Here is a 15,042-nt window from a genome sequence, read left to right as displayed (position 1 = left end):
AGTTGCAGTCTGGGAATCCCTGAAATTATAAAAAAAAAATTGTTGCACACTACCGCTCCATGCAACACCATCTACCCCAGATCCCCAATGGTGCAAGGAAGGCCTCCCGCATAGCGGACCTTCCATTAGGGTCTCTGCCAGACAACAGGGCGCATCTGCACAGAAGACGAAGGCAAGGAAGTAGAGAATGTGAAGGAGCAGACCACACAGGAAATCCTCCGTGCAAAGTGGAATGGCACAGAAGGAATTACAGAGACAGCTCTAGTTTGGGGGTGAAGATTCCAGGGCCTCATCCAGGTGAGAAATTCTACTCGAATGAGGGCAGGGTCGCTCCACACGCTTGAGCCTCCTCAATACACCTGGTGAAGTCATAGCAGAGTGCAACTTTCTGTTCCTGGATGGCTTGGACTGGACGTAGCACCAGGACATCCAGGCTGCCAATGCTGCTGGTGACATCCAGTCCACTCCGCCGCAATTTAGTACGTCCCTGACTCTGGTTACCTTCACAGCCAGGGACCTCCTCGCCGCCGGCCATGTGTCACCAAAGTCAGCTACACGCAAGTGTGGATTATGAAGCAGCAGCTCCGCTAGGATAACCGCCAACTCCGACGGGGAGGAAGCGCTCCTGCTGGAAGCAACCATGTTCCAGACTCTAACCAGGTCTCGATAGAAGACAGGCAACTCCTGTAATGATGCTTGTATCCCGTGCAAATGGGTCAGGCTGCTAGCTGATCTCACAGGTTCTGGAGGTTGTGAAAAGTGGTGTCAATAGCCAGCTCTAGGACCAAGTATCACTACCGAGAACAGCTTTTCCTGAATGGCTATTTTAGGGAGCAACTTGATGTCAGCTGTGGCTCAGTGGGTAGCAGGTTGTGGGTTCAAGTCCCACTCCAAAGACTTGAGCACGAAAATCTGGCCTGACACTCGAGAGCAGTGCTGAGGGGGCGGTGCCATCTTTCGGATTAGACTTTAAACCAAGGCCCCATCTGCTCTGCCAGGTGGACGTAAAAGAGCCCATGACACTATTTCAAAAAAGGAGTTCTCCCCGGTGTCCTGGTCAACATATACACCTCAATCCACATCACACACAGATTATCTGGTCGCTATCACATTTGATGTTTGTGGGAGCTTGTTGTGCGCAAATTGGCTGCTGCGTTCCCTACATTACAACAGTGACTACACTTCACACAAAAAAAGTACTTAATTTGCTGCAAAGCCCTTTGGGACAGCCTGAGGTGGTGAAAGGCGTTAAATAAATGCAAGTTCTTTCTTTCCGCTTGAAATAGGATGCGCTCATTTCGCCAGAAAGGCCCTGAAATAAAACAGCTTCAGACTCGGTGCGATTCTAACATGGCCTTTTCCCGTCCACAAGTCACTCCACTCTGAATACAATCTACTGAACAAAACAGCCACTCCCGGCTCCCCGCACTTACACAGAGAGGGGCCGACAAGTGAACGACGCGGCCGCACCGGGCTCACGGCGTCGAGTTGTTCTTTTAACGGCCTCAAGATCCTCTTTGAACGGCCTCGCGAGCCCTGCGCTCCAGCCGCCTGCGCGCGGAAGGGGAGGAGCCTGGGCGCACTGGATTGTGGGGGCCGTGTTCTGCTCTACCCGGAAGGCAGGTGCCGGGAATAGCCAGCGTCACCCCGACCATCCATCCACATCTCTCGCATTCAAATCCTGCGTTGCCGTTATCAACCCTGCTTTCCTCCGCTCGTTTTAAGCGTTTGCAGGATTAATCTTTTTTTAAAAAAAATCATTTTTAACAAATGTCGAATTTAGCTGCACTATTGAAGCAGCCGCGTGTTTTTGACAACTATCAATCATTGTCGCCACCTTGGACAGCAACTGTTCAGACAACAAAGCGGCCGACGATAGGAAGTGTCTGCATTAAAATAAATAAATGATTTAGAAATGACAAATGCTATCTCGTAATACAGGAAAACACAATCAAGCTGACATCAATCCGCCTTCCTTTACGTAGTTGCAGTGATTTCCTCCTTTATTTTTAGAGATAGTTAAATATGAGGCAGAAAACCGCCGCCGATGCCCGCTTAAAGACTGGAATATTCTTCGTAGCTCAAAATAATCCGAATATTAACGCGTCCAAAATTTGCCAACTTATTTGTGTAACTGTATTATGGTACCAATATTATCTACACTATTACATACAACCATTTTCATACCCGAACTCGTAACTTGGTCAGCGTCACATTTTGTTTAAAAGGAATCATTTCTTGGGAAACATTGATTTGGGAATGCTCTTAATACATTTCCGAGCAGGTGACGTTTTCAATGTCCCTGATTATTATTCTGTTGCGAACGTGTAGCAAAACCAGAATAAAAACCGTGAAACGTTTACGCATAAAAATGGTAATGGCGTGAGCTCTCCATGGGGATGGACGCTGTATTTAGGCGTTTGAAGTTCCTTGTGTCACATTTGATTTAAATTCCATAATACATACATAAATTTCATATATGCTACCAATAGACCGTATGACATTATCCTCAAAGAATGGTTACATTAATAATATCGGATCCAAGAATTTGGACTGGCCATCTGTTAGTATACATAGGACAGCTCCTCTCTACAACTGTTCGAAATGCGTACATGTATTGTCGATACCAATACTCCTGAATCTGTTATGCTTAATTCGGGTAGCTGTTCGATATTACACGCATATATGATCCGCTAAAGCTATCTTAATCAAGAAAATATGTTTCCACTTTACTACCTAGCAGCAGAGCTCAGTTTAACTGAAGTTGCGGTACTTTTCCTTTGATATGAAGTGTGAAATGAAAGAAACTTTTTAACGACAAATTGTATCACATATATGTATGACTTGCCTTCGTGATCTTAAACTGAATAAAAGGTTCCGCGTGGAAACCATCTGAGCATGTTTTAAGTCGCAGCTACTGGCAAAATAAACAATGATGAAAATGTATTTATTCCACAAAATAACAACTCAGATTGAGTCACGATTGAATCCACCGCCAGTCGTCAGTGCTGTTCCTATTTATTTTTTTGTGAATCGTATTTTTTAGTGAAATTAGAGAAAATTAGCTGTGCAGCTCTCGTGTCAATTTCGGAGGTGTCAGACCACACATGATTTGTCTGATACAGTCTTATTCAGAATGCGCTAACTGGAGCCCAAGAAAATGTTAAATCATGTTACCCTACAACTTTATAATCGGATCCTCTCTAGGGAAGTATCTGGATTAAATATGAAAAGATCAAAACGTTTTGATTTGTTCTTCAGAGGTAAGTATGTGAGGTTGAAGACTCTAAGCACATTACCTGCGGAATTTTGGCTATGTTTGTACCAACGTGTAACACTGAAAATAAGTAAAAACAGAACGAAAGAATGAAACCAACTGTAACCTTTAGAATCTTGTATATGTGCAAGGACCACTTGAAGCTTCACATAGAGAAGTGTATGCAATGGTTATAATTCGGCATGAATTAAATTTTGTATTTACGACTTGCTGTCTTTGATTGTGCCATTCAACCACAATGTTACCTGGAAGCGTCCACGAAGCATTTAATCGAAGCCATTACACTGGAGACTTAGTCTATGATGCGCCAGTTCCTTGCAAACCAATTGAAATACAAAATGTCCTCTCTTGGTAACCGCAACTTTTGTCAAATGGGTCTGTGTGGCAAGAGAAAACAGAAAAAGACGAGGAAACGAATGCGATCAAGAAAAATCATGCGTAACGATCATAAATTGTTAGTAAAATATAAGCATAATAACACGAAACGGTGTGAGACACTACATGTCTGTTACATGTAACGTTTTAAAAAGCAGTGGACTATCTTAAACGTTATTAAATTACCGCGCTAATTAGATGTTCTACATTCAACGCGACAGGAACCCTACTGGCTGCCCTGATTCTCTCAAAAGAATTCAGCATTGTGTATGATATTCCCCTGGGTTTCAATGAACCTACACATGTCCCAAGATAGCTGTCGAGAAACTAATCCCTAACAAAACTCACAGCTGGCATCTACTTAGAGTATCAGAGGGAAGACTTTTTGCATTTTATCACCGCGTTTGGGGAAATAAACATCTTAGTCAGAAGTGAGATATTATCCACCTTATGCTTATTAATTAACTTAATAGTTTAGTGAAAGAAAGGAGTCATATTTGTTACATCTTGCTGTTCACAAACATCATCCTTCCGGTGGTACTAGAGTAGAGCACTCAGCAACAACTTGCATTTTACATTACATCGGATATACGGCACAGAAACAGGCCATTCGGCCTAACCAGTCCATGCCGGCGTTTATGCTCCACACTAGCCTCCTGTCTTTCCTCATCTAAATCTATCAGCATAACCCTCTATTCCCTTTTCGCTCATATGCTTGTCCAGCCTCCCCTTAAATGCATCTATACTATTCGCTTCAACCACTCCCTTTGGTAGCGAGTTCCACATTCTCACCACTCTTTCTTCTGAAGTTTCTTCTGAATTCCCTATTGGATTTCTTGGTGACTATCTTATATTGAAGGCCTCTAGTTATGCTCTTCCCCACAAGTGGAAACGTTCTCTCAGTATTCACTCTATCAAAACTTTTCATAATTTTATAGACCTCTATTAGGTCACCCTTTGTTTTTCCAAGAGAAATGAGACCCAGCCTGTTCATCCTTTCCTGATATGTACACCCTCGCATTTCTGGTATCATCCTTATAAATCTTCTCTGCACCCTCTCCAGTGCCTCTATATCCTTTTTATAATATGGCGACCAGAACTGTACGCAGTACTCCAAGTGTGGCCTAACCAAGGTTCGCTACAGGTTTAGCATAACTTCACTACTTTTCAATTCTGTACCTCTAGAAATAAACCCTAGTGCTTGGTTTTTTTTATGGCCTTGCTAACCTGTGTTGCAACTTTTAATGATGTATGCATTTGTACTCCGAGATCCCTTTGTTCCTCTACCCCACCTAGACTCGCACCCTCCAAGTGATAAGTGACCTCCCTATTCTTCTTACTAAAATGTAATACCTCATATTTATCTGTGTTGAACTTCATTTGCCAAGTATATGCCCATTCTGCAAGTTTAGTCATGTTTTCCTGTAACTTGTTGCAGTCCTCCTCAGTATTGACTAACCCCCCAATTTGCTGTCATCTGCAAATTTAGAAATTGTGTTTTCGATTCCTAAATCTAAATCATTAATGTAAATTGTGAACAGCAGTGATCCCAGCACTGATCCTTGTGGAACACCACTACCCACCCTCTACCACTGTGAATAGCTACCCTTTACTCCTACTCTCTGCTTTCTGTCCTGAAGCCAGCCAGCAATCCATTCTGCTACTTGTCCCCTGACTCCACATTCTCTGACCTTGTTCATCAGTCTATTATGGGGTACCTTATCGAAGGCCTTTTGAAAATCCAGATAAATTACATCTACTGCATTACCATTGTCTACTCTCTCTGTTACCTCTTCAAAAAAATTCAATTTTATAATACTCTTAAAGTTAGGTCTTTTACAGGGGTAAAACAGAGCTCAAACAGTCGTAGAATGTGGGAAGAGAGGGAAAGCATGGTAGAAGAAGGAAGTTTTGAGAAGACTTTTGAAGATGAGCAAAGAAGTTGCAAGGTAGAAGGGTTTTAGGGAGAGGGTTTCGAAGTTTAGGCCCCAGTCAGCTGAAGGTTTTTCCACTGACAGTGGAAGGGAAAATGGAGAAACTGTAAAGCCAGAGTCAGAAGAGTGGAGGGCACATTTTGGTACAGTGGACTGCAGGAGGTTACAGGAGGGATTTGTAAGGACATGTACTTTAGAGTCAGTGTGTTGGGAGGACTGGGAGCTGCAAGGACGGGAGTGATAGGGGAGCAAAATAGGATGCACGCAGCAGTCTTGGATAAGATGAAGTCTACCTGTGGTGGAGGCCATCATGGATAGCATTGGATAAATTAAGTCTGGAGGTGACCCACGGATTAAGTTGTCAGTGGAAATGGGTGTAAGGTGAGGGAAAAAGCAATTGATTAGATAAAACAGTGAATTAGGGGAAATGAATCAAATAAGGAAAGCAAGTGAAACTGAAAAACAGTCCAAAATTGTAAAGACTGAGACAACTTACCACTTATTACAATGGACTCCCAGCATGGAATTCCAATGCAAACCAAGCATTACAGGTGCATAGACAATTTGGATCTAAGCATGTGCGACAGGTAATTTCCATTCGTTCAGATTTTGATACTTGGCACACTTAAGAATGCTCAATCCGTTTCATTGTAGCACAAAATAGACTTTGTTATAAACTTCGTGCGAAATACGTTTTTATTCAGCTCCCCTTTTTCGTTTAGATCGAATTGATTATCCGAGCTATAGTGCCAAAGTAGTCATTTCCACCGGCAGTTTGCAGACATTAGAATCCACGGGTATTGGCAATCTAGTTATGCATTTATTAGGACTCAACTGTTCCTGTACTTCCTAACATGACAAAAACATTCGAACATTACCAGTATGGCCAGAGGTTGGGCTGCATTAGGTACTTGCGATGGAGCCTGCAGATATGTCAAGTTATCCATACGAAGAAATGTTGGTCTTCCGGTTTAGCTTAAATCCACTGAGGCAACAGCATTAAGAACAACCCTTTCCCCGTGAAATCCCCCGTGCCCACTAAATTAGAACGGTCCACCCTGGACTAAAGATTGTGGCCTATGAGTTGGAGTTTGGAGACCCCTCGAGCCCGACTCTCCACCGCCCCCCGCCCCGTCACGTACACACACAAACATAAACACAAACTGAAGGTCTATCTCGTCAAACCATTGATAGCCAGGATAGAAACTTTTGTACACCTAATATGGAGTGCTTGTGGGCTCTTTAAACAGCAGCCTTTTCCCATATAATTCTGTGAAACATATCAAAACTGATGTTCTTCTAAAACGTTTAAGAAGAATATACGAACAATGACGGAACGGAAAAGACCCTCTGATCCACCCAGGCTGTCCTACAAATATTACCGATATAAACACGTATCCAGTCAGCTCAGGTTGGAGACCCAATAACGGCTAGGTTGACTGAATCTAAGTGTGGCAGGACACAGGCATTTTACCCAAGATTCACAGTAAGACATTCTTCCCGCTGAGAATCTTCGGCAAAAAGTGTGTCCTGCCACAATGATGTTCTTCTTAAATGTGCATGTTATGGTTAATGTAACGGGCCCCGAATCTCTCCAAGAGGAAGTAACTAAGCTTGACGAAGAACCTTTTATATCATCAAGGTTTTATATGTAGAGCCACATTTCACACGAATTATTTAGCAGTGAACTGGAAATTTACACACTTATATTTTCTGAAAAAAATGAAACGTGTACCATTCTTTAAAATCTATAGCGTTATTAATGAGGTGTGGAATATTTGATGCGTGGCGATTTACTAAAGGCTGAACCAGCCTTTTAGCTCTATTCATTTTAGCACTAGACCAACTGATCTTGCATTTTAATTGAAAGCGGGCACTATTTTGATACATGCAATTGAAACGGGAAAGCATTTATTTCCCCATCATTAAATAATATTCTTGTGAACATTTGCATAGAAATATTGCTGTTTTAGTCAGGGGATCATTATTTGTTTTACAAAATATTGTTAAAACAGCAGTGTCCCAATTCTCAGAAAGTGCTTTCTGTTGGGGCTGAGGCAAGGAATTGACCAAAACGTACCAACTCAATTACTCAAACTTAACATTAACCATCACAGGGATTTCCAGTGCTGCAGCCTGCTAATTCATCTCTGGCGACATGTATCTGCGCCACTGCTCTGTAAAATCTCACAAGCCGATTGTTGTATGAAACAGAATTATATAGTTTTAGTTTCACAAATTCTGAGCGTTGCAGATTTGACTGAAGTTAACAGAGAAAGCAGACCCTGCCTTTGAAAGCAGATCATCTTCGCGATATTAAGAATTACTTCCAGTTTTAGTAATAAGATGTTTCCGCTTTTTGCAATAATAAATTTGCAATCAAAGACTGTTCGGCTCAGTTGCCGATTGTGTGCATTATTTATTTTTTTGAAAAGTGAAAATATGAAGTAAATGTTTTTGTGCCGACGTGCATCAGACTACTTTCCTGCGTTATTCCATCTAAACTTCAATTCTGTGTTCAAAGTGTTACATTTTAATGCATTAATATTCAGCAAAGCGTGATTTGTATAATTAAAATAAAAACGCATTTGCAATGGTATTATAGGTCACCTTTAAACTGTGTGAATGTTTTTAATTGATAATGGTTAAAAAAAATAGATTGAACCAAGCGTCCCCGGAAAATGACTAATACAGTTTGCAGCCAGAATTGTTTCTTGCAGTTCTTTCACATTGTTCCCACCGCATCTGGGTCACTGTAGCGCAAGAATAGCAATTCGATATTAACGCTGTAAAAAGTACTTGTAAATTTCTAATTCATTCTACGTACGTCAAAGCCACCCAACGATCTCTCCAGCACTGGGGGGAAGAGTTATGTTTTTCGAATTATCCGCGTGAAGATATGAGAGACTCAATATAGATATTGTAACTCCAAGTGGGGAACTTCTGCTTCATATATGGTGGGTGTGTATAGTTTGTTGAGGGAAGGGGGGGGGGACAGCACAATCAAAATAAAGTTCTACCCTTGCATAATTTGTTTTATATATGGATAAGTGGTTTATCAATTCATGCACCCATTCCTTGTTCTCACTATAAAATTGCCAATGTTTCCACTGGAAGAATGCCATGATTGAATTATTTTATTTGTAGACCCACTATTGGAGAACCATCAGAACTTGCAGTTTTTAAAACCAGCAATTTGCAGTGAAGAAGCAGAAAAAAAAACCTGATGATCTAAAAGCAGAAAAGGAAGAAAAGGCTGGGCTTGTCCTTCCTCTGATTGTTCTTCGCAAGTTCCAAGGGGTGACGTCATTTCATATTATAAAATGATTGAAAAGCTGCCGAGAAAGCAGCAGACGACTCTTGATCTAGAGGCAGACAGAACTCCAAACCTTAACCCACCAACTTTAATTCTATTGTATCTAGCCGTAGAATTCGCCACCTGATCAAACAAGAATGAACATCTCCTCGTTTTTGGTATTTGGACTATTCCTGGCTCTGCTGCCCACAAGGACGGATGCAAAGCCCCTGCTTCAGTCACAGCAAGTAAGTTGATGACATTTGTTCAGATAGCAAGTCATGGGCGATCCGTGTTAAGAAGCATGCATAGTGTTTGTGTAACCTAACGCTCTACATCACTAAATCAACTAAAATGAGTAATTGTTAGAAATTTATCGCAAGCCTTTGCTGCCTTTCGCATTTGAAAATCAGTGCAATTAATATTTTCATGTTTGTTTTAAATCAAGTAATAAACTTTATATTTACAAAAATAACCATCTAAAAATGAATATGATATAATTTGTTTTTAAAACAGGTGCATTTCTTCAGTGTGTTTACACAGTCCCTTCTGTGACCACCATTGATTTTTCTTTTGCGAATACTATTTTTCCCATTGCAATATTGTTGATAGTAAATGATCTCACGTTTCATTCCTATTGTGTCTTTGGTGACAAATTCAGATATAAATACGGTGGCTATAAATATTAATGCATGGTTGAAATACATAACTGGATTAGCATTTATAATGTTTATAATGGTAAACAATGACACTGAGCTAATTTAAATATATTCCGATGTTATATACTATGACTAAAGATTGCCTATTTCCGCTTCCTTTTACAGGATCTTGCACATTTATTAGGTGAAGAATTTTCTGAGTACCTTTCCTCAGAAGAAAGGGGTGCCCTTGCAGATGTGAATTCCAAGGTCCGGTTTTTACGAGACCTCAGCTTCAACGCCAGATCAAAGAGCACCTGGGCTCGGCTTTTCAACGACTACAACAACCCCAGGAGGTTCCGAGGAATCAACAAGAAAGGCTTGTCCAAGGGCTGTTTCGGACGCAAGCTGGACAGAATAGGAGCGATGAGCGGACTGGGCTGTTAGATCTACGACACCTAGCGACGGTAAGCGACTGTTGCAAGCATTGCTCGAATTCGCTTGGTTTTACTTTGCTGGTAATTTACGTTAGCTCAAAAGTTTTTTTGAAACTTTCTCTCGTCGCCGCCTGTTGCGTCCATTACAATACTGGCTGCTGGTTTCTGCTGCATCCACACGATTGATGCGGCGATTCAGGGAGCAAGGAATCCAGGGTTTCTCAGATTCAATCAACTCCAACTGTGATTGCAACAGGGAAACGTAAAGTGTTTTAGTTACATTACGACAGTTTTCGACAGTTTACATTTTTTGTTTAAACCAGTTTTTGTTAACTTTCCAGAGTATAACCTATAGATCATATCCGAGTGTAATTCAAAATGCAGGTTTTTCCACCCCTACACTTTGGGACACTTGTGTCCGACACTCACTCCCTGCCACACTGACACCTTATGTTTCTATCCACAGGACACCGGGCTGATGATGGGTTCCGAAAACTACTTGTGTGTCTTTGTTGTCTCCCTAAAAGTACCGTTTAATACGAAAACGATGCCATAACTCCCGGTACGACGAACCACATCACCAGCGACCTTACTGCAAAGAAACGTGATGGAACGTGTTGTAGGAACTAATGCAGCTGTACATTGTCGCTACTATAAATTGTTTATTTCATTTCTGCATAAATGTATTTATGTTTAAACTATTTATATGTTTATAAAAGAGAGATATTTATAAAAAGTTTATTTATGTAACAAACTGAACAGATGGTGAACTGCAGGTCAAAGAAATACAGAGTTTGTAACATTTGTCCTAATAGCTGTTACGTGTTAAATTGCATTTCACAAAGTCTGAAAAGTCTCCTTATTTATTACAATCCGTATAATACATAAAAATACGTCATGGTGGCAGTTTCTTGTTTTGTTTAAATTCAGCGCGAGGTTCTGAGGAGCATTTGTCTTGTCACAGGCACACGCTATTTCTCTGGGATTTATTTAGTTTTCCTTTCATCACATTCCCCTCGTTCTACACGAAATATATCAATCGAGAAATCTCTATGATCGACAATAGGGATTGTTGACCATTCTTTCTTTAAAATAATGTAATTATAACTTCACAGAGCAGCAAGTTCCGTGCGAGGACCTTCACTCGCTTTCCCGCCACAATATTCCGCTTTTGGCACTGTTTCGCCAAGCAGTTTTCTGGCCTACTTACTTTGACAATAAATGATTATAATTGCAATGCTAGTTTAATATGAGCCAGGATGGAATCTGAATGATTTCTGACTATTCTAAATAACTCTTGGAGGGAAAAGTACGCTCAGATATTCCGAAATGACATCGTTTTCTATGTGCTCATCAAATTGAAGTGCAATTAACAAGAATATTTTCCACTGTGGGTGGATTAATGTCTCTGTAACAACTAAGAAAGACATAAGGTGGAAGCTGCTTTTGAGCTGAAAACGTACCTTATACCCAGTCTCAAAATAGACCTAGTCTCCTTTCCCCATCAATTATCTATATGGCCTCTTTTACATTTTCCAACACTTCTTTCTAATCCTTGAGGATGAAGAGCCAAATTGTCAAAATTGCGTCATTTTTATAATATGAGCTTTTTATACTAGGAGGTTTAGTCTACTGAAAGCCAGGATCCATACACCCGCAGAGAAGGGGGAATGTCAGTTTTCTGATCTAGGTTCAAACTGGAAGGTAAAAGCTGACCAGACCAGAGGTTAAAAATAGCATATGACTAGACAAGGATCTCCAACAGCAGATTTTTAAAAACAAATCTGTATTCTAGGGAACAAAATTGCACTCGATTGACTGCTGTAATATAACAGTATTCACTGCAGCAACATTACGCAGGACTTAAATTCCACCAGGGATGTAACTATACGTTACATTTAACCCTAGCATTATTTATGGTCATTTATTAATCTGGCAGTTCATAAATGCAGATGCTTCTTCCAGTCTTAGAAGTATATCGTCGATCCTTCAACGTCGCTGGGTCAAAATCCTGGAACTCCCTACCTAGCAGCACTGTGAGAGTACCATCACCACACGGACTGCAGAGGTTGAAGAAGGCGGCTCACCACCACCTTCTCAAGGGCAACTAGGGATGGGCAATAAATGCCGGCCTTGCCAGCGGTGCCCAGATCCCATAAACAAATACAAAAAAGTCTTATTGTCAAAGTTTGGCAGAATCAGTTGACTTGATATCCTCAATAGAGTTTATGTCCTTACCATATTGTGTGTCATTTGCTGAACAGAACTTAAAAAATTTTTTTTTCAATTTGCTGCTCATTTTCCATTGTTCTGTTAGGATACCAGACTGAACATGCATTAGGGAAAAAAGAAAAACTAAGTATAGGGTATACATTCTAGTTTTATATTTATATATATGAACTCTATGGGCAGAACAAACGAGTGTGTTAATCAGTTTCAAAGAAAATTGACCCTTTGTTCTATGCCAAAAACACTTCTAACATTTTCTATTAGATGTGATTTGGAACATTTATGTGCTACTTTTATATCAAGAGGACTAGAATACAAAGGGGTAGAAGTTATGCTGCAGCTATACAAAGCCCTGGTTAGACCACACCTGGAGTACTGTGAGCAGTTCTGGGCACCACACCTTAGGAAGGATATATTGGCCTTGGAGGGAGTGCAGAATAGATTTACCGGAATGATACCTGGACTCCAGGGGTTAAATTATGAGGAGAGATTACACAAACTAGGGCTGTATTCCCTGGAATTTAGAAGGTTAAGGAGTGATTTGATTGAAGTTTTCAAGATATTAAGGGGAACAGATAGGGTAGAGAGAAACTATTTCCGCTGGCTGGGGAGACTAAGACTAAGGGCCATAGTCTAAAAATTAGAGCCAGACCTTTCAGGAGTGAAATTAGGAAACACTTCTACACACAAAGTGTGGTAGAAGTTTGGAACTTTCTTCCGCAAATGTCAATTGGTGCTAGATCAAATTTTAATTTTAAATCTGAGATTGATAGATTTTTATTAATCAAAGGTATTAAGGGATATTGGGCAAAGGCGGGTATATGGAGTTAGGTCGCAGATCAGCCACAATCTCATTCAATGGTGGAACAGGCTCGAGGGGCTAAATGGCCTACTCCTGTTCCTACATTCCTACTTTTCGTTAACAATATCTATGTGTATGCATAGTGGAGAGGAATGCAACACCTTCAAATTATTGTATGTGGAACAACAATTCCTCCTACTTGCACAGAACTATATTACCTTATAGCCATAAGCAACATAGTTTCTCCATGCACATGTACAGAGATGCCCAAAAAATTCCCAGGGAAATTGAACTGGTTCAAGGAAGATTCTTGCAGTGAAAAGGAAGGTTTATTTAATTCACTTATGGGATCTGGGCGTCGCTGGCAGGGCCAGCATTTATTGCCCCTCCCTAGTTGCCCTTGAGAAGGTGGTGCTGAGCCACCTTCTTGAACCGCTGCAGTCCATGTGGTGATGGTACTCTCACAGTGCTGTTAGGGAGGGAGTTCCAGGATTTTGACCCAGCGACGACGAAGTTATTATTTATCTAGGCACTAAAATATGCAGACTATCTTTAAACTAAAGTGAATGATTGATTAGTATAGTAATAATTTGTCCTGTGTATTATAAATTGTCCCGATGACCTAGACAATATTTTAACTAATATGCACTCCTTAATAACTTCTGTGATTGACTATCATACCATTACAAAATAGCACTTACAAGAGATGTCATATTCAGGCTGTTTAATTGTATATTTTCAGATCTAATTTAAATTATATAAAGTTAATTTGTTACTTAATATCAGAGGCAGGGTATGCTATTTCTCTATAACACAGTGAAATAAAAACCTGCTATCATTACAATTCAAATCTCACAGTACATTAACATTTCATTTCAAATCACATGATTCAATTGACAGAGTTTGCCATCTGTTAGCTGCCCACCATGCACTCACTGCCAGCAACATCAAAAAGAACCTGTGAAAATGAGAAAGCACCACAAATTTCAGCTTTATGCATAATTTCCAGTAACACAGTCCAGAGACGTTGAAAGATTCTAACAGATCTCAGGGTTTCCATAATATTTTATGACATTTTCTGAGCATTGTGATGTAGTACAGGCTCATTACAAATTTTAACTTATGTGCATTCCTATATTATTATTGTTGCCCTGTGTGACCGAATGAAATTTAAAATAAAATATCAGGACACGAGGATGCTTTCAATTTAGAATATTCAACCAAAGATAAGGGTTATTGCCCATTAGGAAATCTTTATATTAAAAGGTATTGGTGAGACCGCACCTGGAATACTGCATACAGTTTTGGTGTCCATACTTAAGAAAAGACATACTTGCTCTCGAGTCAGTACAAAGAAGGTTCACTCGGTTAATCCCGGGGATGAGGGAGTGGTCATATGAGGAGAGGTTGAGTAGATTGGGACTCTACTCATTGGAGTTCAGAAGAATGAGAGGTGATCTTATTGAAACATATAAGATTGTGAAGGAGCTTGATCGGGTGGATGCGGTGAGGATGTTCCCAATGAAGGGTGAAACTAGAACTAGGGGGCATAATCTTAAAATAAGGGGCTGATCTTTCAAAACTGAGATGAGGAGAAACTTCTTCACTCAGAGGGTGGTGGGTTTGTGGAATTTGCTGCCACAGAAGGCTGTGGAAGCTACATCATTAAATAAATTTAAAACAGAAATAGATAGTTTCGTAGAAGTAAAGGGAATTAAGGGTTACGGGGAGCGGGCAGGAAATTGGACATGAGTCTAGGTTCGGAATGGTCATGGCCCTGTGGGTAGTGGAGTGGGCCCAGGGGCTGTGTAGCCTGGTTCTGCTCCTACTGTGTTCTAATTCTGTGTTAGATTTCAGGAGATGGTTTTATTCCTGTTCCTGGCTGGGGTGGAGATCGCCTTTACAGAAGGTAAGTACTGTAGAAAATATAGGGACAGAGTGATCTCCTGGAAGAATTTCGATCGCCTAGATGGGTCGGAGAGGAATTTCCCAGATTTTTTTCTCCCAAATTGGCCATTGGGTCTTTATCTGGTTTTTCGCCTCTCCCGGGAGATC

At 40.7% G+C, this 15,042-nt stretch overlaps 2 protein-coding genes across 6 annotated transcripts in view; one reads left to right on the top strand and one right to left on the bottom strand.

Moving 5' to 3' along the window:
- dis3l2 (DIS3 like 3'-5' exoribonuclease 2) overlaps nt 1-1,680 on the bottom strand; it is a 380,300-nt gene extending 378,620 nt beyond the window's left edge. For 2 of the 5 annotated variants that reach the window (XM_085990206.1, XM_085990205.1), the window contains exon 1: nt 1,434-1,679. The gene's annotated coding sequence lies outside the window, so the exon portion shown is untranslated. Of the gene's footprint in view, nt 1-1,433 lie in introns of all 5 variants that reach the window. The other 3 variants (XM_085990207.1, XM_085990204.1, XM_085990208.1) reach the window with 3 other exon arrangements.
- A 7,252-nt stretch (nt 1,681-8,932) lies between these two features.
- On the top strand, nt 8,933-10,800 carry nppc (natriuretic peptide C). Its single transcript, XM_085989441.1, has 3 exons — nt 8,933-9,129; nt 9,706-9,986; nt 10,423-10,800. The coding sequence occupies exons 1-2, from the start codon at nt 9,040-9,042 to the stop codon at nt 9,964-9,966; spliced, it is 351 nt and encodes a 116-aa protein (XP_085845567.1). The 5' UTR covers nt 8,933-9,039; the 3' UTR covers nt 9,967-9,986; nt 10,423-10,800.
- Nucleotides 10,801-15,042: the final 4,242 nt, after the last annotated feature.

The sequence above is a fragment of the Somniosus microcephalus genome, chromosome 6 (assembly GCF_052327205.1).
Source record: "Somniosus microcephalus isolate GS21.2 chromosome 6, FLI_Smic_1.0, whole genome shotgun sequence".
Lineage (NCBI taxonomy): Eukaryota > Metazoa > Chordata > Chondrichthyes > Squaliformes > Somniosidae > Somniosus > Somniosus microcephalus.
Note: the sequence above shows the minus strand (reverse complement) of the source record. Positions and strands in the feature narration are given on the sequence as shown.